We start from the raw sequence: 22,478 nt of genomic DNA, 5'->3' as shown, positions 1-22,478 counted from the left end.
ACCACTAAACAATTTGCATTCTACAATTACAGTGGCCAACAATAGGAAGGGAGGACATACCGCTAGCAGTATGCTGGGCATGACCAGCACCACAACGACCATGTCCACGATGAAGCCACCGGCCACGATGCCCGCCAAGCCAAACGAAGTGATGTCGTTCCCGCAGCTGCCGCTCAACTCGCAGGTGCTCATCCAGCAGCAGCCGCTGATTCCGGCGCAGCTGCAGCCCCAGCTGCAACCCGTCACCGTGCCGGTGAGCCTGCCCACCCAGCCGGCCACCATCTCCGTTCCCATACCCTCGCCGGTGCCCGCTCCACAGCTGGCCAACAGTGGGCAGCAGCGGTACATCGCCCTGCCGCCCATCGATCCCACCACGCAGCAGTTGTTCTGCCTGAACAGCGTGACCAACCAGATCACGGCCATGAGTGCGGGTCAGACGGCGGCTTCGATTGGGCCCACGGAGCGGTTGCTCATTGCTCCCGCGGGTATCAATGCCCAGCAGCTGGCCCAGTGCCTGCAGTTGGGCCAGCTGCACTTCAACGATGTGAATCCACTGCCGGCGCAGCAGCAACAGCCACAGTCACAGCATGCGGCGGCCTCATCCTCGATGGCGCTTTCCATGCCACTGCGACCCCAGCCACCGCAGCAGCAGATCGTCCATCCAATTCAGCCCGTGACCAATGGCCTGGCCATCACCACAACGGCTAGCAGCACGCTGACCACCACCACCACCAGCACCACCTCGTCCACGACGACGGTGACCAAGCAGGTGGCCAATGTGGCTCCGATAATAGACCAGAGCAAAGCGAAACTGGAACCGGCCAAGGCGGCCACCAGTGGAGCCGGTGGCGGAGCGGTGGTCAAGAAGAAGCCGGTGAGGAAACCGAAGGCCACACCGACCAACGCCTCGGAGTTGGCCAATCTCAAGAACGCCAGCGTGGTCAAGCCGATGCCGAAGCTGGATCCCCTGTCGCAGAAGCCCAACAACAATCCGGTGCAGATTGTGCAGCCGAATGTGGCCAGTGGCAAGCAGATGATTGTGGTTGGCAGCTCCAGTTGCACCACCACCACCACCACCACGATGAGCGCCAGCATCCAGCCCTTCCAGACGACGAGTGGCACCAAGCTGGTGGGCGTGACTGTGCCCATGCAGCAGCAACAACCCACTGCCACGGCAGCGATATTGCAACAGCACCAGCAGCAGCAGCAGCAGCAGCAACAAAGGACGAGCTTTAGTTTAACGGCCACCACAGTGGCTACTGCTGCCCCCATGCCATCGCCAACTGTCACGCCGGGGGTCAGTCAAGTCCAAATGCAGCAGCTGCCACCCCAGCAACTGCAGCAGCAACAGCAACAGTTGCAGCCACAGCAGCCGCAGCAGCAACAGTTGCAATTGCAGCCACAGCCCAAGCCACAACAACCGCAAGCGAACACTGTGTCCCGGGTGCAGACCATCCAACTAACGCCCCAGATGCAGCAGGTCTTCAAGCAGGTGCAGATGCAGATCCAGTTCCTCACAATCAAGCTGCAGAACAAGGCCACCTTCCTGCCCGTCTCCCCGGAAATCGATCCGGCGACAATAGCCGCCTACAACAAACCGATGACCGATGTGGAGATAAATCTGGCACTGCAGCGACTCTTTGCCGAGCAGCATCGTATTCTGGCCTCCGGCAAGGAGGTGCCCACTCCGGAGGGTATGTTGCCCACGGCAAATGGCAGTGGAGGCTTTAGCCTGATGGCACAGCCAGTCCAGCAGCAGCAGCAGCAACAGCAGCAGCAGCAACAACAACAGCAGTTGCAGGCGGCAGTGCCTGAGCCACTGAAGACAATTGTGCCCGCCAATGTGGTGCAGCCCAACAACCACTCTTCCACTTCTGCCTCAGGAGCAACGGCTGGTCTGGCAGCGGCTCCCAATGCCCAGCAGAACATAACCCAGCGGATACACATCTATCCTATGCAACACCAACAGCAGCAGCAGCAGCAACAGGCGGGCAACAAACTGAAGCAGGCACAGCCAAAGCCACAACAGGAGCAGCAGTCGCAGCAGCTCCAAGTAAAACCCAAAGAGCCGGCCAACAGGAACAAAGCCAACAATCAACAGCTGCAGCAAAACCCACAACAATTGCAGCAACAGCCACCCAATGGAAGCATCGTCAATATGTTACCACAAAAAGTGAATATGCTGCCAATTGTCCAGCAGCAGCAGCAGCAGCAACAGCAGCAACTGCAACAACCACAGCAGCAGCAACAGCAGCCATTGCTCAGCAAAAGCGGACCACCACCTCTGATCTTCGCCAGCTCCACAAATCTGGTCAACACCAGCAGCAGCAGCAGCAGTAGCAGCAGCAGCAGCAGTAGTAACACTCTTACTAGCAACTCTGCGATGCAAGTGAACAACATGTTGCCGATGCCACCACTGCAACCCCAACAGCAACCGCACCAGCAATTGCCACAGCAACCAACACCAATCCTGCCGCCAGTGGCTTCTGCAATGGGAGTAGGGGTTGGTGTAGGAGTAGGTGTAGGAGTTGGTGTAGGAATGACCGTACCACCAGCGATTGGAAGTCTAGTGCCAACACTGCCGACCATACCGAGCCTGCCACTTTATATGCCGAACAAAATGGACGAAATGCCAACGCAGAAGCCGAAAATTGCACGCCTCTCCTTGTGAGTAGTTGGTTGAACAATGCCGATTTCAAGAAAAGCGGCCAACTGGATTGCAGATGCAGCAATGCAATGTGGAACTCGTTAATAACGCTTATATTTTCGCAGATTCGTGCGACAACTGGAGGTCGATCAGGAGAGCTGTCTGAAGCCGGACTACGTGAAGCCCTTCCGCACCAAGGACGAGGCGGTTAAGAGGCTAATCAGGTAAGAAACTGAGCGATAGTTATCTGACAGTGAATCCATTGCTAAGAGGTATTATGTACTATTGCAGGTACCATTGCATGCACGAAAACGATGTGGAGTTGCCGTCCGATGAAGATGAGGAGTTTGAGTCCACCGCTTTGGGATTACAGGACAAGTTCCGGCAGTTGAACGGCAAGTTCCAGGAAATCCTAATGCAGGAGTCAACGGTAAGTAAACTAAATTAAACAGAATACTTGATATTAACTAATTTCCTAACTCTTGCAGCTGCCACATCGCACCTCAGAGTCACTGCAAATGCAGCAGCTGATGATCGACGATCTCAAAGGCGAGATTAACGACATACGCACCGCTGAAAAGGAATTGGAACAGCAGCTGAAGGAGGAGCAGAATAGCGAGAAGACAACGCTCTTGGAAGGCGATCCACAGTCGGAGGCCAAAGTGAAGGAGGAGATCAAGCAGGAACCGGTGGATAAGCCAGCTCAGTCAGAGGATGTGGTGGACACGTTTGATCTGCTGAAGAAGAGCGCCGATGTCAACAAAGCCTTCAGCAAGTCACAGCCACAGCAGCAATCCGCAGTCAAGCAAGAGGAAAACAACGAAGTTGGCGAACCTTCAGTAAACGGAGCTGTGAAAAGCGAAGGCCAGGACAAGGAGTCCTCGAAATACATCAAAAAGGACTACGACAATTTCGATATCGAGTCAGAGCTTACCACCAGCTTCATAATGAAGAAAGTTGAGCACAAAGCGGCCCTGGCCAAGAGCGCTGAGAATCGCTACCAGGATAGAAGTTTGATGGATCAACAACAACATCAGCAGCAGCAGCCGCAGCAGCAACATATCAAAGGCAACGGAGTGGATGCAGTGGATCAGGATGATGGCTGGTATTGCCTGCAAAAGGAGCTTAATCTTATGAACAATGATCCCATGCAGCAGCCGCAACCGCAGCTTAATGGCAACCCGCAGCATCTGAACCTCAATCGCCAGTCTACGCAGCAACAAGCCCACTATCTGGACAACGCCAGCGGCAACAACATAATGGCCAACAGCAATCACATAGCGGACCTGTTCCCCAACGGATGCATTGACAAGAGCAACCAGAGCACCACCAGCAGCAGCAACAGCAGTTGCGTCAGCGACAACCATGCTGGCTCCAATCCCGTAAAGACTGTGTCCTCGTGCAGCGGCCAGCGGGAACAGCCGGTGGTCATTGATGCCGAACAGCAGAACGAGCACCCGGCCATCAGTGAGTTCTTCAGCAGTGACTCGGATGTGCAAAAGTCCGTGGAGACGCGACTGGAGGCCATGTTCGGCGAGTCACCCGTGCACCTGGACGTGAAGAGCAGCAGCGATGCCCACGACATTGAGTCCAACCTGGACGAGATATTTGGCGATTCGAAATCGCCGGCTGCCAACCACAAGACTAAGATGAACATGTGGGTGCCAGATGCCACATTTATGCAGCAGCAGCAGCAGCAGCAACAGGTACCGCAACAGCAACAGGCAGCGCAACAGCAGCAGCAGCAGCAATATGCGGCCGCGCAGCAACCATCACAGCAGCAACATCACATTGAGCTGAACTGCAACAACAATCCCCGCTGGATGCAGAGCATGGAGGCGCACTACAGCGACTTCCTCTCCAGTGGAACCAGCAATGGCGAGCTGGTAAACGGCGGAGAGTCGCGCAAGCGCAGCTGGGACAGCCAGCTAATGGGCTCTGGCAGCGACATGGAGGATGACAACAGCAGCAAGCGCCTGTGCACGGCCTCCTCGTCCTCCTCCTCGTCGCCCATGTCGTCGCAGCAGCAACAGCATGTCCAGGTGCCACAGCATGGTCTCTTGGATCCGGACATGCTGCCCGCTGGATTCCCCCAGATGCTGATGGAACAGCAGCAGCATCAGCAACAGCAGCAGGCCCAGCAGCAACACAACTTTGCCTATTCCAGCATATTGGACCAGCAGCAGCAGCAACAGCAGCAACAGCAGCAGCACCAGCAGCAACACTTTCAGCACAATCTCCAGCAGCAGATGCATGTGGGCCACATGGGCGGAGCACCAGTGGTTGCTGGCGGCGAGTACGATGATGACATCAGTCGGCATGTGGCCAGCGCCATCGACAGCATCCTGAACCTGCAGAACAGCGGCGATTCGCTGCAGTTCTCCCTGGGCTCGATCCTCGGCGACAGCATGCTCGACGATCAGCGGCAGGCGGGCGCAAATCTTCCCAGCTGCCAACAGGAGCAGGTGCTTCAGCGACGACGCCAGCTGGGTGAAGAGATGAACGACTGCCTGATTAGTGGCGGTGGATCCGCTGTCAGTGGAGTGGCGGACAACAGTAGCAATATCCTGCTGGAGCATCACCACCAACAGCATCAGATGATGCAGAGCCACCAGCAGCAACCGCACCTGCAGCACCATCACCATCAAAACATGACCCAGGCCCAGGCGCAGCATTTGGGACAGCTGAACGACTTTAGCTGCGTGGCCGGCGGCCTGGACGATCCGGTCAAGTCGATCATGACCTCTTGACTTGGAGCCCCAACCACGTCCGCAGCGGAAAATGCCTCCAACAGTCTGATACTAGAGTTTAATGCCACCACCTTGTGAAAAACGTTTGATAATAATGACTTCCTGATTGTATAGATACCCGTCTTAGTTGTCCTTGGTTATTGTTTTACCCCCGAGCACAACCTTTTATTAGACCTAAGTTGAGACACTGTAGCATAAATTGTTTTTACTTATTGTTTGTATTGTTTAGTCCAATGTTTTGTACAATATTTGAATTGAAACCCTCAGATAACCAATTACTTAATGCAAGGGGACTGGTGAATGTGTAGGCATCAATCATCAATCATATGACAAAGCCCCAATAAAGCCAAGAAAGCAACTGACGTGGTGAATTGAAAACTAAACGACGAATAGCATCAAATGCTTCTCACAGAGGTACACTAAATGGAACCTAATCTTATAATTATATAGTTACAGTAACTAAGAGAAAACCCCTAGGCAATTTATTCAAATGAAACCAAGAGAAGTACGTAAGAAATTGAATTGAATTGAATGATAAGAGAGATAAACACGCGCAAAGAGACAGGAAAGAAAACGAATTGGTTGTATAATTCATAATTAAGTTACATGAAGCAATTCTGAGAAACAATTAAAATCACGTTGCCAATTTTGTTGTCGGTTGGAATATCAGACAGAGCAATTTATCCGCATCCAATCAATTTTTAGAGATCCCCCAGATAAAATATATTTATTTACGCATTACGTTGCGGAAAAGTTTGTAAATAGTTAGAGCATGCAGTTGCGACCCCAGAAACTGTCTTACACGATTATAAATATATAGCTAAGCATTTTTAAACAAGAGGAGAGATATCATTTAAAGCGCTTTACGTACGACTGCTTCTGATATTACAGACAAACAAACAAACAAACCAACCAACCAACCAACCTAACGACGTGCTCAATTCGAGAGTAAAGAATATTTCGGCATAGCTACGGGTGTCATTGGAAAGCAAATGCAAAGATCTTAGGGATTAACGAGTACCAACTATGGCAAACTACGAAGCAAACCAAAAGCAGTTCAAAAATCACAATTTTAGCCAATTTAGTTTAAACATTTATAAATTATTGAATCTAATGTAATATCTTATACACTTAAACCGATGAGGAGAATATCGAAATGGGGGGGAACCACATGAAAACAAAAACCACAAATTAACGAATCGTATCAATTGTATCTTGATCTTGCGACAAATCTGACTTGTGATTTGTGCCACGTTTTAAATATAGATGTCTGATTAGCTTGTAAACAAACATACATAATAAATACGATTAAAGTCTATACAAAAACCCACACTCAGTAAGCCACTACGAAGTTTATCCAAAACGAATCGCGAGTCGCGGAAGCGCAATTGTAAATGTTTGGCGTGGGAAGGGCGGGCGCCACGCATCAATTACATACCAATTACAATACTAACTACTACTTTAATACCACCACTAACACACCTACTACGATACGTACTACCATGGACGGAATGCTTGTATTACGTGTAGTCTGTAAGGGAACTTCAAGAGGTACCATATTTAAAGATGTGCTTCGTTTATTCAGGCCACCCATCCATCCATCCATGACCCTTGAACCTGAACCTAAACCCAAACCTATCATCATCATACCACCCCCCAAAACACAAAACAAAACTCCCACCTGTCCAGCGTTCCGTCTGAGTTGCATGATCTTGTATTTCTATTTTGAAACTTTCTAGTTATTATTCAAAGACAAATAAGTTTCGTGTAAAAATGTACATGTAATAGCATAATTTAAGTTGGCAACCCAAAACTGAATAAATTAAAATCTATTAATAGATTATTAATGTGAATTGTTTTAAGTTGTATTTAGAACAAAATCGAAGCCACACAACTCAAATCGGTCGTCGCCCCTCCCGCAACCACATTTCCACAACAATAAGCGCAGTGTCGTCACTTGAATTGTATTGTTCAGCTAAATGTGTCTAAATGTAATTTAACATAAAGAGAAAACTAAAGATTTTTAAACAAACATTGTGAGTTTTAATTAAACATCATCAGCATAGGGAGAGAGAGACAGCAAAGCAAAGCAAGGAAACAACTTTAATATTTGATAGTTTATTAAGCCCATCCATTCATAGTCGTCATAAACATTAAGTACATTAAACAAAACAAAACGAAACATACAAAAGATTCAATATAAATCTCACTGAAACGCAACAAAACCGAAAGCCCAACTGAAAACGGAAACTAAATAAAAGGAAATGCAATCAAAGTTCATGCATTTGCGTTTGTACTGGGTGAAATGTTCTTAGGAAAATAAAGAAAATTCCATACAATTTTAAAAACTATCGCATTTTATTATCGGCTCTGTTTTCAACACGCAGGTTGCCTATGGTATCGAAAATGCTCTTGGCGCATTCTCATGTGAGATTCGTTTATTACGTACTTTAAAGATTAACGCACAAATCGACTTTGTGCTGAGTGCAACTGAGTTTCTAGTATCCTGCTAACATAAACATATACATTTAACTACAAGAGAGATTACAAGGTTAAAACCAGCTGGCTGATTCGATTGATGCTACTGGCTAATGAGATGGGTTAGCAATGGCCCAATATCAAGTTACAGTAGGTGCTTATGGTACGAAATAAATTATTACAAAATAACAGTTCTCAGTACACACTACTACTGATTTTAAAATGACATTTTGTTTAGGAAGATGGAACGGGTCGACAATTTGTTCAAAATCGCTGGGGCGAAAAATGTTTCAGCGTTCTGTTGTTTTTTTTTTTTTTTATCAAATTTAACAGCCCCTAAAGCTAATCGATATTTAAGATCTCTGGCCATATTTAGTAAAAAAATTAAATAATTTTTGTTAGTACATTTTTCCGGATTCTTTTCAATATTAGTATTACACCTTCACATTTTGCCCCTGCGATTTAACATTGGTTCTTATCAGTAGAAATCGACCCAAACCCTCCATGGGCATTGCTTTATTCGATTGGCCAAAAGTGCTCGGCCTGATCCTAAGCTTAGCATAGTATTTGGCATTTGCGCTAAAGTACGAATACGAGTAAAACGATTGTTGCAGCCTAAATGCGCCGACACTATTCGGTTTCCAGTTAGTTTCGCTGGCGCAACTAAGTTGCGTTGCCTTTTAGTTGCCCGGTTTGGGCACTAGTTAAGTCTTGAGCGGATAGACGGGCAGTGGATGGCCCTCCGAGTTGAAGACCCATTGCTCCAGATCGATTTCCTTGCGGTCGTCGCTAAACAACAGGTAGAAGTACTTCAGGGTCTCGCTCAGCCAAAAGCTTTCCATCAGATCACGCAGACGCGTGTTCTGTGTGTTCTTCACATTTCCCATCGATGTGTAGCCCGCATTTACTTTGGCGTGAGTCTCAAACGCCTGGAAGATGGTCCACCCCATGTCCTGGTATGTGCGATTGCCAGTCAGGGAGTAGAAGTAATAAAGACTCTCCACAAATTCCGGACGCAGCAGGTTATGAGCGTCGTTTGGCTTCACATAAATGTCCTGATCGTCCTTTTCGGTGAGCGCAAAGTACGAAATCTCTGCCGCCAGATGTGTGGGATTCATCTTATAGGTCTGATAGCATGTATCCATCAAATCCCTAGCAAGTATTAGATGCGAGTCGGGCATTCCGTTCTGGTGTCCCAGAATCAGAGTGCCCGGCAGATAGCACGTAAGATGGTCCATTTTCGGCTTGAAGTCTTTGCCATTGATCAGCTCGCCAATGTAGACCCAATGCTCTCGAGGAGTGCGCCGCATTAGCTGGGTTAGTACTCCATCTATTGCTTGCATATAATCCAAAATGAGACTGAAATAAACCATGGTTCAGGAAAATAAATAATTGACTATGGTTCGAGCTTAGCCCCAACGAATATAACATATTGATTGCACAGCTGAATCCATCAGAGAATTCTTATAGTTATAATAACCAATTGGTTGCACAGCTGTAACATCACAGTTCCAACGATTTTCACCTATTGATGTGCGTGTTTTGCACCAACAGATGTGGAATGTTGGTTTAAATATTGATATTATCCCGAAAATGAAATATGCCAAACTAATCCCTTAACTGTTGCGTCATATAACAATACTTACTTATCGTTATCCTTACGGCCAGTCTGAATCCACTGCTTGAGTAGGTACTCGTAATAGGAATCACCTCGTGCACCCAGCGAAATGGTGGCGTAATTGCGGAACGTTCCTGTGTTGGCGTTGATGAATATGGGCACCAAGCCATGATTCTTATCCAGATCATGCACCTTTTCGTTTACTTTTTGAGCAACCTGATAAACGTCAATTATTTTATATTCATTAATTGTCTCTTATCCCATTTATTTACCTGTTCATAAACGGAAACGTTTGTGGACCGACTCAAATCACGAAACTCTAGTTGAATGGTGGTGACCTCACTGGTGGAACTGTCTGGTGACCATTTGGGCGAATGTGCCGACAGATCTCCGAGATTCACGTCCGAGTAGGGAATATTCGATGGCGATAGGAAGGCGGGCAACAAGCGGTTTCCCAGCTCTGATGCTCTTTCCAGGAACATCGTGTCGCCGCTTAGGTGATAGGCAGACAGCAATCCGCCCAGGACTCGTATGGTCACCTCGAACAGATTCACATCTCGTTTGGTATCGAAGCGCAGTGAGTGCTCCACCCAGTCGCGCGCTTCTTTGAATTCTGTGGGTAAACGAAGCATATATTTATTTCAAATATATATATATATCTAAAATATCAGGGCATTTAAAATGTTCTCTTTATTTAAAAAGCATTTTTGCTCATTCTTAAACAAAAACAGAAGCTGAATGTTATTTTATAATAAGCCAAAAGTTAAGTTTTACACTTAAAAACAAAGGTTTAGTTTACTATGAATATCAAAAAGTATTTAAAAATATATATTTTCGCAAGATTTCAAGGTTTAATTGCTTTTACTAATTATTGGAACAATTAAAAAGCGCTCTATTTCTTCATAGCTTACAACTACATTGATGGAAAAGTTTGTGACACATTGATCCCGTGAAACCCAAAATATAATGAAGAAGTGAAAGTTAAACGTTTGATTTCTTGCCCTAGAGAAAAATGGAAATATGCTACAGTTTGAAAAAAAGCAAACTCACCATCATCCAGTCCCATTATATACATGGTGTCCAATGAATCCACAATGGTCAGACCGAGACCGAACCACTCGTGAGAGTATTGCGAAATCGGCTTGAGGTTGTCGTGTCCCCAGGCGTACCGCTTGTAGCCCGCCCACGAGTGCTTGAAGGCGGCCACCACAGCCGACTGCCGCTCGTTGGTGGCGCCATGGAAGTGCTGAGCTTTGGCCAGAATGGGCTGAATCTTGCGCAGATGATCCTTGAAGCTGACACCGCCCATATTCAGTGGACTCTTGATGGCCTCGTCGAGCTGTTCGCGTTCGCTGAGCGGTTCCCTTGGCTCTTGTGGCATGGGTTCCTCCACATTGTTCAGGATGTCGATGCCGCCCAGGTCCTGCTCCTTGTTGTTCTCCGGCGGAGGCTGTGCCACGGCCTGCGGAGGCACTTGGGCGGCCACTGTCTCCGGCAGGCGGACCACGTTCTCGGCTGAGTTAGCATCTCCATAGGCAACCAATTCATTAAACTGAAATTGATTGGTAATTGAGATAGCATTATAAAGTTTCACTGGAAGTGCGTCGGCCATAAATCAAAAAGCCAACTGCCAATCGAACTGATAGGCAGGGCTATCTTAATAGGCAAACAACGCTAGTCAATTAGGTACTTATCAATTGAGTGGGGGTCTCCTATTTACCTTATCTTTAAGAGCCTCCGCCCGGGGTGGCCCCTTATCTTCCGCTGCTGTGACTTCTGGCAGGTCCTTATCGACTCCGGGATGATGGTGCGGATTGGGCATGGGCAATTGATAGGGAGCCACCATGGCCTTCTCGTCCACATCCCTCAGGCTGGCGGCCAGTAGCTGATCGCCACTCAGGCAGAGCAGAACCGTGACACAGAAGGCGGTTATTCCCAGAATAATGAGATTACGCTGACAACGAGGCAGCTGATTCCAGGCCTGAATGAGATATAAATAAAGATTAAGATGGGTTTATTTGGCTTTTGGAGGGAGGAGGAGACCATCCCCCCATTCACACCCACCCGCCGCAGACTCTTCCTGCCCCGCTCGTCCACCGTCGTCACCAATGGTGATCCCGACGAGAGTGTGAGCGTTATGTGACCGCCGTCCTTCATTGCGCTCCGCTAAATGCGAGCCAAGTTCAGAGTGTGGGAGATTCGGCTGGGAAATTCCTCAACATTCGCCTCGAACAAAAATCGATTGCTGTGCGCCGCTGCCAGCGGAGGAAGTGGAGTTGGAGCTAACTAACCAAGATTGGCCCGAGCTACTGTTTCGCTTCATTCACTAATCATCATCTCTAGTCCTGCATGTGCATCAATTACATATGCTAATTCGCCGCACTCTACGCAAATTACAAATAAGAATTTCTAAAATTATTTACGCGAGAGCTGCATTTTTGGAGCAGTTTGTTTATCGACAATCGACCCATCGATAGGCGCTGTGATTTATATATAACCATCGATACTATCGCTTAAAATGATTTATTTGATATTAGCGGTATTCGGTAAGAAAAAATCAAATCCGTTATTTTTTGAAATCTCTCTTTGTCTTTAGTTCAAGTTTTTAAAAAAATAACTTAATACTAAGCTTTAAAAAAAACATTTTATCAATTTTTATTAAACTCTTCTAATGTAAATTGAAAATAAAATTAGTTTGCTTTTTAAAAATCATCTATATTTGCCCAAACGACTTTAACTTATCTCGTTTTATTTTTTGATGCAACCCAAAAAAAGAAATGCATTTTATAAATAGATTTACAAGTTGTCAACAAAAGTTTTATTAAAATTTGATTACAAAACTTTATCAGTTTATAAAATAATGTCAGAGGGTTCGACTGTAAATTCCTCGCTAGGTCAACTACAAATAATAGTCACACAACCTAGGGCAGTGCTACCAACAATATTGAGATATTCTAAAAATTTACGAATTTTAATATGTTTTTTCTAATTTATACTGTTATTTTTTATATTTTTTAACATAAGGTAAGAAGATAATTATAAACATTTAATAGAAATTTAAAAACTTGCACATCCCAAGGTTGCACACTGTCCCTGCGATTCCTAGTCAATTTTATATACACACTTAGTTCGTTATCATTTAGCGGCGTAGCAGTTGTCGCACACACGAACTGGTTTGCCCGGCTGACCCTGGGCATTGATGAGGGGCAGCGTGTGCTCCGAGCAGGCCTTGCAGAAGATCTCCCCGCAGCTGCGGCAGTGGTGCTTCCGTCGCGTGAGATTGAACTCCCGCTCGCAGGCGGTGCAGTGGGTAGGCGATGGAGTCCGGTGCCCAGATACCGGGACTGCCGACCGCCTCCGGCATGGCTTGCAGGGATTGGGCTGAGCCGGAGAGCAGCTGCCGCTGGCGACGCTCCTGGTCCTGCATCTCGGAAACCTTCAGTTTGCTTACGCTCAGTTGAATGCCGAGCTCCTCCAGCGTGGTTTGTGCCTCGGACCACTGGGTTCGCACTTTGTCCAGATCGGCCTTCAGCTTGCCATTCCTCTCCTTCTCCTCGGCCAGTTCCTTGAGGCAGCCCTGCAGATTGGATATCTTCTCCTTCAGCTTCAGCTCCTTCTCCTGCAGGGAAATGCGCCACTCGCGTTCAATCCTCGACTCGGCCTCCGCCCGGGCCGCTCGCTCTTCGCTAGCGGTCACCTGGGTGGTCAGGGTTTGCGATGTGGTCTTCAGTATCTCTCCAAGGTTGCTCTTGTCATGGGTCCACCTATGGAGGGAAAATTAGGCTTACTGAAACCATTTTTTGTATTAAAATTCTAAAAATTACGTTAAAAATTAAAAGTGAAAATAATATTTGTGATTAACAGGTAATTCAACAAAAAACGTTACCTTAAAATTACGCCTTCATTGGCAATTTTATTGTAACCATTTTGTTTTTTATTAAATTTCCAAAAGTCAAAACTAAACTCAAAAAACTACCAAAAGTAGAATTCTGGATCACCTTTCTTATAAACCTTCATCCAAAATATTAAAAATCGCCCGATTCAGAATTAAGTCAAAAACTTTTTGACGTATAAGATTTGAGTATTAAAATTGGAAACAAATAATAATAAATAATAATTTAATAAATTTAATTTAAATAATTTCGAAAATGTTAACAGATCCTTATCTGTGTTTAATTAATTTCTATTGGATTAAAACCCATTTCGAAAGAGCAAAAAGAAACAGTGGGCTTCATAACCTATTGTTTCGTTGAAAATTGTGACCATCCCGTTCCCTAATTCACTATAGCCACTCAGCGATCTTACTTCTTCTCCAGATGATCAATCGTGCTGGCCATGTCCTCCTTCTGAAGCTCCAGCTTGGTCATCAGCTCCGTCTTGTGCGTCAAGGAGGCCTTGCAGTCCTGCCGACGAAGAAAATAAGCGGATGTACCAGCGTCGCAATGTTCCATCATTAACTCAAACCTTGGTGTTAGTATCTTGGTGAAAATGAAACACTTGGGGTTTGGATAAATTTTATTTCTCTGGGTTCGATTTAGAGGAGGAGTACGAGTATTGGAATATAGGCTGATGCTCCGACGCGTATAGTACATTGCATGGATTCATAGATTCATATCGTCTCAATATTTATTTATATAATTACAATACTTGTATTTGACTAGGCTGAGTGTATAATTACAATATAAGCTGTTGCGTGGGGACCCATACGTACATACATATGTATATTAAACATGTGAAGCCTCTTTTAATCGCACTATACATACCTATATACATACATACGTCGTTACATTATAGTCGTATATAATCATTGTTTACGGGGGCTTTGGGAAGATAATTTAGCTAACAGGTTGCGTACATTAGTAATTCAAAACCTTTAACAATTTGTATACTGGTATTCTATTCCATTAGGAGATCTGGTCTAGGGATTAAAGGCATCCTATATGGTACACACACACACACAAGCTATAGAGCTGCATGGTTGTTTTTATGTTTTATGTTAGTTGTGGACTCCAACGTTGAAAGTCTTGTCAAGCAGTTGCACTTTGAGTTCCGTTCGGGACCTGGACGCGGACTTTGAGTGGTTGTCCAGGCCTGAAGGATGTGGGAGCAATAAAACATGTTCAAGTTTTCACATATCAGAGCCAATTAGTTTGCCTCTAGTTTTTAAATGAATTTTAAAGTACATATATTTCTTTAGGCACTAATAACTTGTAAGTTTAATAGCCAGACGTTTAAATATTGGTTATTAAATAAATTTCAATATGTATAAATGCGGTCAGTCACTAAATACACTTAGAAGGGATTTTAACTTAATTGTAGACATCAGGTCAAATCTATGGACTGTATAGATGTGTGAAAACTGGATAAGCTAACCAAATTGATACAGTACTAATTCTGTGAGTGTGAAAACCGAAACTGGCTCTATAAATTAAGGATATTATTCTACATTTAGCTGCTGTTTAAGCATCTACGTCGGCTGTTTGCTCCCGGCACAGGACGTAATCGCTTTGGGAGGCATCCACGCCAAAATGCTGGCTGACCTCAGCCGCCGCCTCGGCCAGTTCATCGTTCAGAGACTTGGCGGACATGGGCGTCTTGGCATTGGCATCCTTGCTCTCCTGCGGCACCACCTCTGAAGCCGGATCCGAAGCATCTGGTACATCCGGAGCATCCGGCTGTCGCGGCGACTTCCGGTACTTGCTCGGATCGAAGGGCGGAAAGGCGTCCATCTTGAGGTGCATCCGCTTCATGGGCGGACCGGCGTCCTGTTTGTGCTTCTTGGTGAGCGCCTCGAACTTCTCCAGATTCTGCTGTCGCCTTGTATTGGGTGAGCGGTCTCCGCCATAGGATCCGCTCCCAGCTCCAGCTCCAGCTCCACCTCCCGAACCCGATCCCGATCCCGATCCGATCCTGGTCCATGGTGATGCTGGTCGATGAGCTTCGATTCGTATTTCTTTTCTAGCGATTGTAAAATGTTACCAATTTGTGAGGCTTTCGTTTGCAGGCGCGAGACCATCTCGCCCTTCTGTGTGAGTTCATCTTCACATTCCTGGTTGAATTTTAGACGGGATTACGTTTTGACTTTTAGGCTTAAACCGATTTAATGGGAGCTAATGGTTAAATCATAAACGAAAGCTTAAAACGCAAGGGACCAGATGAGCGAATGAATGTGTGCAGATGAGTTGTGAGCGGTGTTAATGATTGGGATGGTTCAATTGGTTTCTACAGAAAGTAATCTATAATTGACTACCCTGCCTTCTATCCAATTGAACACATCCTGACGATGCTGAGTGGACTACTCACCTGCAGTTTGCGATACATCTCCAGGTTGATTTGCTTGATATCGTCCAATTGGCGACGCAGCGAGATGATGGTGTCCTGCTTCTCGTGGATATCCTTCTCCAGCAGCTTCATGGCCATGTCGGACTCCGCCTTGAGGGACACCTGCAATTTGAGCTCCTTCTCCAGTTCGCTGGTCTTGCGGCGCTCTTCAATCAGCTCCTCAGACGACTTCTCCTTGTCCTTGTCGGAGGAGCTGCCAGAACCTGTGGAATTGTTGTCCGCTGCCGGAGTGGATTGCCGCATGGCCTGGTTTTCGGCCTGGAGGACCAGCAAACTGTTCCTGGCAATGGCCAAGTCCTCCTTCATCAGGGCATTCGTGGTCGTAAGCGACTCCACCTTGGCCTGCAGATTGCCCACCGTGGCGCTGAAAGATGGGGAATAACTTAGCTGGGGTCGCTCCACATGGGATGGACCATAACCCACTTTAGGTGCCTGTTGAGCTCCTCAATGTAGTTCTTCTGGTCCAGCACCGCAATCATGTTGCCCTGCCCAGTGGCATCCAGCAGGGCAGGCGGAGCACTGTCCTCCGGAGCGGCATCGGCATTCCGGGAGCTGGAGCGCAGGTACAACGAGAAGTCGATGACGCCCTGCTGTGAGTCCAGATCCTCCTCCTTCACGCACAGATTGCAATCGATCACGTTCAAGCCCACCAGAATGCCCATTATCACAACGATCTGCAGCATGAGGAAGATACGGGTTAAATGGGACCCCTACCCCTTTGGGGATATAGGCACACTCAGACCTCGTCGCTCATCATCAGAGCATGTGGCTCGTAGTAGTCGTACAGCGAATCCTCCCTGTGCTCGATGAGGGCCTGCAGGTAGTCCGACAGCTTCTTCTGCATCAGGGCGATCCTCAGCCAGGCCCGAGCCCGGCCAATGTGGGTGCGAACCGTGGGCAGATCCCTCACACTCGCCGTAATGTCCTGCGCCTCCGGGCAGTAGTGCTCGACGCTCTGCAGCAGGTCCCACAGCTCCTTGCGCGGCCCGAGCAGACCCTTCTTGGGCCGCAACCCATGGCCCAGGACGTGCTCGATGACGATGAAGAAGTGCTGCAGCGGCAGGTGGTCGGAGTCCAGCATGCGGCCGTAGCGCAGCGACTGCTCCAGCAGCTCCTTGACCACCAGCTTGCAGATGTTCACCAGGTTGCTGCGCTCGATTTCCGCCGTGTCCCGGGCTGCAAGTGGTAAAAACGGCGGGCCCAAAAGATTAGTGACTCGGCCGGCGCTGGGTTTTGCTTCAAAACAACTGACAACTGATTAACTGAGTAATGAACTTTTATGTGCTCTCCTGGCTGCTGTTTTTCCTGGCGCCCGGGGGTTGTCCCATCTACAGCATAGACCTGGCCACCTTGGAGGTGCCCACCAACTACTTCCAGAACGAGCTGACCCTGCAATCGATGCTTAGCTCGGAGTTGCGCGAATACCGAAATGGCCTGAACGAGAGGATCGGTGGTCAGCATTCCCCGCCACCAAGGCACAACCCACAGCCCGATTGGCTCAAGGATCTGTCCAAAGCGGCGCGGAGTACCTCGGAGACGAGTGTGCCCTTTCTGGGCACCAATCTGTTTGGCAACTGCCGCAAGAACTGCTTTTCCACGGAGGACATTGCCCTGATGTCGGCCCGCAAGGATTTTGAGCTGCTGGTGCCCAAATCCTTTCCGCAATGCCTGCTCAGCGACAGCATTGTGCACATGCTCGTCAGGTACTTTAACACCGTTAACCAGCTGGTGAAGAGGATGTCGGACGAGGACACGCGACTAATCCTCCAGAGGTCCTTCTACGACGCTTTGGGCGGCTACCTTCGCTACTACCTGCTGCCCATGGCTCAGGTTTCCTTCTACGCCGGTCGCCTCAAGCTGAGCACCGTGGAGCGATTGGTGAACATCTATCGGCAGTGCAAGACGGCTCTCAATACGAACGGAAATGGCTGGCGTACACCGGACAAGGACATACTGTGCAGGCTAAAAGGTGCCAAGATCCAGCCTCTTAAGCTGCCCACGAGGTCCTGCAAATCCCAGGAGGATGCCTCCAGCTGTGCCCTGCTGGATCAAAGCTGTCTTTCCCAGGAGCCGGGTCAGGACCAGATGGTTGTGCCACTGCCGAGACTCGAGGCGGTGGATGAGTATGGCTTTCTGAACAACATCTATGTGCCCTTCCGCAAGCGAAGGATCTACAATCTTCGCTCCCCGAAATCCGCCTTTGTCCTGGTGAGATTCTTCCAAGCCCTCACCAGCTGCCATCGATTTCTGGCCGTGAGCCAGGTCGACTATAATCGCAAGTTTCTCTCCTGGATAAGGGAAAATGTGCAGATGCACTACCAGGATGAGGTTTTCTACCCGGGGCTGGGTGGGATCCTCCAGATAAAGGAGAGACTGTTGATTCAGAAAAATAGTCCCGAGGAAGAATATCAGGAGCAGACCCCAGCCGACAAAAAGGAGGAGGCCGGATCTCCTTCCTCCTCCTACGAAGGGGACTCCCGCAAGCTGAGTCGCTCCGCGATCCAATGGCAGGAGGCCCCAGACTCGGAGCAGGAACAGGCGCACCAGGACGAGTGGCTGTCCGGATTGGAGAGGGTCCACACCCGCCAGGACGAACTGGAGGAGTGTCGGGAGTGCGACAACGATGACTCCTTGATTTGGTGCATCGCCGCCTTCCTGGCCCTGCTCCTGCTCCTCATTCTGCTCATCATCTGCTGCTGCATGAAAAGGGGCAGAAAGAAGAAGGCGGTGCGGCCCCCGGTTCCAGAGGCACCGCCGCCCAAGGAGAAACGGAAAAAGGAGCCGCTGATAGCTAAGACCACTCAATTGGAGGTCAAGAACGTCGACGAAGGCGTTAATCGGTACTACTATTCCGGATCTGGTCGCCACAGCACCTCACAGAGATCAGTTCAGGATGATCGTAAGTGAAAATTGGTGTCTATCCATTGGCTAATTGTTCCTGCCTAACACTACAGGCTATCCGGCAAATCCGGAGCTCGATTCCTACACCTCCACCTCCTCGCTGGGCTGTCAGTTCAACAGGAAGTGCGTGCCCCTAAAGTTCGCCCGCGCCAAAGGGGAGGAGTACTATGTACCCGACAAGGGTCGCGACGAGTTGAACAAGCAAGTCCCCGCCCTAGCTATTCACTCTGAGGATTCGTTCGCTCGCCGAGCTCGCCAACCTGCCAAAAAGCCGGCTTTAAAATCAAATGAATCCCCAAATCGCACTTCGGAAGGCGAGCGGACCGCCCTGGACAAGGAGAAGAAGCGACAGAGGCACTACGGCATGGAGGTCAAGCGGAAAAGGGACAAGGACACCGAGGCGAGCCAGAAAAAGGAGGTATGCTATCAAAAATGAGACAGCTTTCGAAATCCTGAACCCAGAATCACCAGCAGACTAAATCCTCAGAAGAGAGAAAGCAGTCAACGCCGGAAAGGCGAACTACCAACCGAGTGAGGATCGGTAAGCTAAACTATGTATATAAAATCCGAAATATTTCAAATTAAAAAAAAAAAAATACCTAAAATAAATGTAGCTATTTCTCAATATAAGCTTTAAAGACATTAACCCTTTTTCCGAATACCAGTGACGGACAACGAGTCAACCGACGATCCTCGTTTGGACCGAGAGAAGTCCGAAGAAAAGCCGGAAACCAGTGCGGTTCGAAAAAAGGGCGGCACTGAGGCTCATCAATTCAATTCATCGGATGACAGAAGATTAACCCCGGCGATCTCTCCACAGTCGGTAAAGGATTCCCCCAGCTGGGAAACAACCTTTGAGGATAACTAATCGGCAACTGTTTTTTTTTTTTGTTTGTATGCGTCGCAATTTTGTTTTTGTGTATATTTTATGATAAGGTAATAAAACCTTTCATTTTAATAACTTTAAAAAACAAAAAATTTCTATTGAAGTTGTTTGTCAATGCTGCGGTCCCAATCAAACTAGTTTGAGCTAAATACAAGAGTCGGACAAATCTACGCGGCAAAAGATGGACAAAAAGCTGGAATCGTCAAATTAATTTGGTAATGAAAGATTAATCGGACTATTTCAAATATCTTCAGATAGCTAAGGGTGGTAAAAGTGGTCGACCAGATTGTTATAGAGTCAATTGAGATAAGTTTATACATATAAGTAAGATAAAAAACCCTTTCAGTTTAGTTACCCGAAACGAGAGAGCTGGCAACCAAATGTGCAACAATGCAAAGAGGCATGCAAATTAATTAAAAGATAACAAAGGACAACAAAATCGAAAACCAAGACCTAACCCATACTTTTCTAAACGTTTTCGTGCTGATAAAGAATCATGAGTGGTAAATCTTTGGATTGTTTACTGGCGATTATAGTCGAAAACTACACGATAATCTAAAAGCAAAAGATCCCGACAAAACAAAAGCATAATCCAATTTATTTAAACGTAAAACGTTTCAAACCCTTAAACGATTATAATCGTAACCTACAAGTTCAACTAAAAGCAAAAATGTACGACGTTTTGTAACAGTTGAACATAATTAAAAATAAAAAAACCTTACAAGAAAATAAATAAAAACCTGTTATTGTCACCCAAAAACGTTTACAAAGTATGATTTGGATCTAGATATGATCCTCATTTTGTTGGCCTGTGTTATCATCGGATAATCAAACTGACAAATGAAGAGACACTACAAAGGAGAAGCGTGCTGGGCAACAGAGGCATCAAGAAGCGACCTACAGAGATGCGACCACTCGGCGAAGAGGCCGACACTCTGGTGCTGCGACTGGGTGTGCGACTGGGACTGGCCGAGTGCCGAGGAGCCACTGTGGACCATGTCGGACAGCCGGCGGCCGATAAGGTTTTCAATTGCCATAATACCATTGTCCGTGATGTCCAGAACGCCTCCGTTTCCTCCTCCTCCTCCTGCTCCTGCTCCTCCGCCACTTCCGGTGGACAATCCGGAGAAGCGCTTGCTGTTGCGCTTGCTGGAGCTGGAGCCCGTGCTAAAGTTGGACCCAAAGCCTGTGTTCGAAGTGCCGCCCAGCTTTTCACTGGCTTGCACTGCCTGGCTGCCTGGTCCGCCGGCAACATCGATGTCCTGCAGCTCCTTGAGACAGAGCCATTCGCCATCGACGGACACCCGAAAGTTGCACAGGTAAATGGTGTCCTGGACACCGCCGGCCAGCTCCTCGCTGGTGTTGGCATGCGAGGCTTTTGGCAGGGCAATCGTGTTGCTGCTGTTGTTCGCCTGGTGTTGCTGCGGTTGTTGCGGCAACACAAGGGGTTGCTGCTGTGTCTTTTGTTGTTGCTGTTGTTGCTGCTGCTGCTGCTGCTGCTGCTTTGGTTGCACTTGTTGTGGGGGTGGATTCTGACCCTTTTGTGTTTTGGCCGCTGACGCTGCCGCCCTTGTTGTTGCTGTTGCTCCAGTTGTAGTTGCTGCTGCTGCTGCCGACGAGGACTTTGCAGACTTGCCAACTTGTTGTTGCCCCGTTTGAGGCGCCTTCTTGGCCACAGCTGCTCCTGCTGCCAACTGACGTCGTGCTGCTCATTGTTGGCGTTTTCACCGCACTCCTCAATGGCTTCGCACTCGTGCTGCTGGCACTTGATCCTGCCACTGTACTAGCTGATTTTAGGCGATTGCTGACACTGCTGCTGCTGCTGCTGCTGACGTTGTTGTTGTTGGTCGACGACAACTTGGTCTTTTTCGTGTCCTCGACAAGACCACGCATTTTGCTGAGGCTTCAAAGCTACTGCTGCTGTGTATGTACGTGGGCGTCCATAAAAATACAGATATATACATCGATATTAGATGCTCAATAAGTTCAAAGTTTCCTTTGCTGCAGATTTTCCTCCCCTGCTCTTATATTACCTTTTATATACCCTTGAATGTTTTCTAGTATTGAAAACCTCTTTTAAAGAGGGTTTTCCTTTTAAAATTAACCAAATAACTGAAAGATTATAGCCGCTATAAGGTTGCACCGTTATCCTGTTGTGTACGCGTTGAGTAAGACTGGCACAAAAGTTTTTTATCCTATTGATTTGTCAAGTATGCCAAGCTCACAAGCTTTTTGCGAGCTTTTGTTGAGGGTGTTCTTGATATGGTGCAGATACATATATTGAACATATTACCGTTGACACTTTTCCGATGCAAGTATTATTCGGTTACAATTGTTGATTGGTTAATATGGTTAATTATTGAAAATTTAGAGAAAAGTCAAATACTTCCCATAGTCTTAAAAATAATGTTATGCATTTTTGTTATCAAGATGGAGTATCTTAAAACCCGTCCTATTAAAATCTTTTGAAAGCACATATGAATATAGATATGTAAACAAATAAATGTAAATATTTTATTGTATGTTACTGCTCTCAGTTTCGTTTTTTTAATTAATATCTTTAGTTATTTCACTATCACTTATGTATCAAACAATAAATTAGTAGCTACGTTTAGAATAAAGTTTTTTTTATTTGTATATGATTTATCTTTTAGACTTGATTATTTTAGTAGTTTTTAAATATTTACTTTATCAATTTCTTTATGAGATTCAACTTTGGTCCAATATATACTTCCCCTTAAATATATATTTTTTTTATTTCAAATATATTTAAATTTAAGCTGAGTTTGATACCGCACTGTTTATACATATATCTTTATGCAATAATTGAAAGACAAGTTACATACATAGATATCT

General features: G+C 47.0%; 4 protein-coding genes across 5 annotated transcripts in view; 2 read left to right on the top strand and 2 right to left on the bottom strand.

Moving 5' to 3' along the window:
* Positions 1-7,672, top strand: part of LOC128252209 (mucin-17) — a 47,778-nt gene extending 40,106 nt beyond the window's left edge. Inside the window, 4 exon segments of the mRNA XM_052979753.1 lie at positions 33-2,667; positions 2,773-2,871; positions 2,939-3,077; positions 3,136-7,672. Of these exon segments, the coding sequence (XP_052835713.1) occupies positions 33-2,667; positions 2,773-2,871; positions 2,939-3,077; positions 3,136-5,475 (5,213 nt within the window). The 3' untranslated portion in view covers positions 5,476-7,672.
* Positions 7,673-7,736: 64 nt separating this feature from the next.
* LOC128252210 (endoplasmic reticulum mannosyl-oligosaccharide 1,2-alpha-mannosidase) lies at positions 7,737-11,955 on the bottom strand. Its single transcript, XM_052979754.1, has 6 exons — positions 11,558-11,955; positions 11,214-11,474; positions 10,544-11,045; positions 9,766-10,106; positions 9,522-9,709; positions 7,737-9,234 (listed from the first exon to the last, which is right to left on the bottom strand). The coding sequence occupies exons 1-6, from the start codon at positions 11,648-11,650 to the stop codon at positions 8,580-8,582; spliced, it is 2,040 nt and encodes a 679-aa protein (XP_052835714.1). The 5' UTR covers positions 11,651-11,955; the 3' UTR covers positions 7,737-8,579.
* Positions 11,956-12,393: 438 nt separating this feature from the next.
* LOC128253667 (RUN and FYVE domain-containing protein 2) lies at positions 12,394-21,943 on the bottom strand. Its single transcript, XM_052982266.1, is given in 9 exon segments — positions 12,394-12,805; positions 12,807-13,257; positions 13,799-13,896; positions 15,797-16,199; positions 16,259-16,509; positions 16,578-17,011; positions 20,665-21,316; positions 21,318-21,542; positions 21,656-21,943. Coding segments are annotated over 8 exon segments (2,664 nt in total). The 5' UTR covers positions 21,516-21,542; positions 21,656-21,943; the 3' UTR covers positions 12,394-12,628.
* LOC128253676 (uncharacterized) lies at positions 17,020-20,517 on the top strand. 2 transcript variants are annotated; one of them, XM_052982287.1, is made up of 4 exons: positions 17,020-18,734; positions 18,790-19,154; positions 19,211-19,277; positions 19,402-20,517. In XM_052982287.1, the coding sequence occupies exons 1-4, from the start codon at positions 17,105-17,107 to the stop codon at positions 19,602-19,604; spliced, it is 2,265 nt and encodes a 754-aa protein (XP_052838247.1). In that variant the 5' UTR covers positions 17,020-17,104; the 3' UTR covers positions 19,605-20,517. The 2 variants fall into 2 exon arrangements, with proteins under 2 accessions (XP_052838247.1, XP_052838239.1); XM_052982279.1 differs by having other exon boundaries at positions 19,208-19,277.
* Positions 21,944-22,478: the final 535 nt, after the last annotated feature.

The sequence above is a fragment of the Drosophila gunungcola genome, chromosome 3R (genome assembly GCF_025200985.1).
Source record: "Drosophila gunungcola strain Sukarami chromosome 3R, Dgunungcola_SK_2, whole genome shotgun sequence".
NCBI lineage: Eukaryota > Metazoa > Arthropoda > Insecta > Diptera > Drosophilidae > Drosophila > Drosophila gunungcola.
The sequence above is the reverse complement of the archived record's forward strand: the minus strand, read 5'-3'. Positions and strand labels throughout refer to the sequence as shown.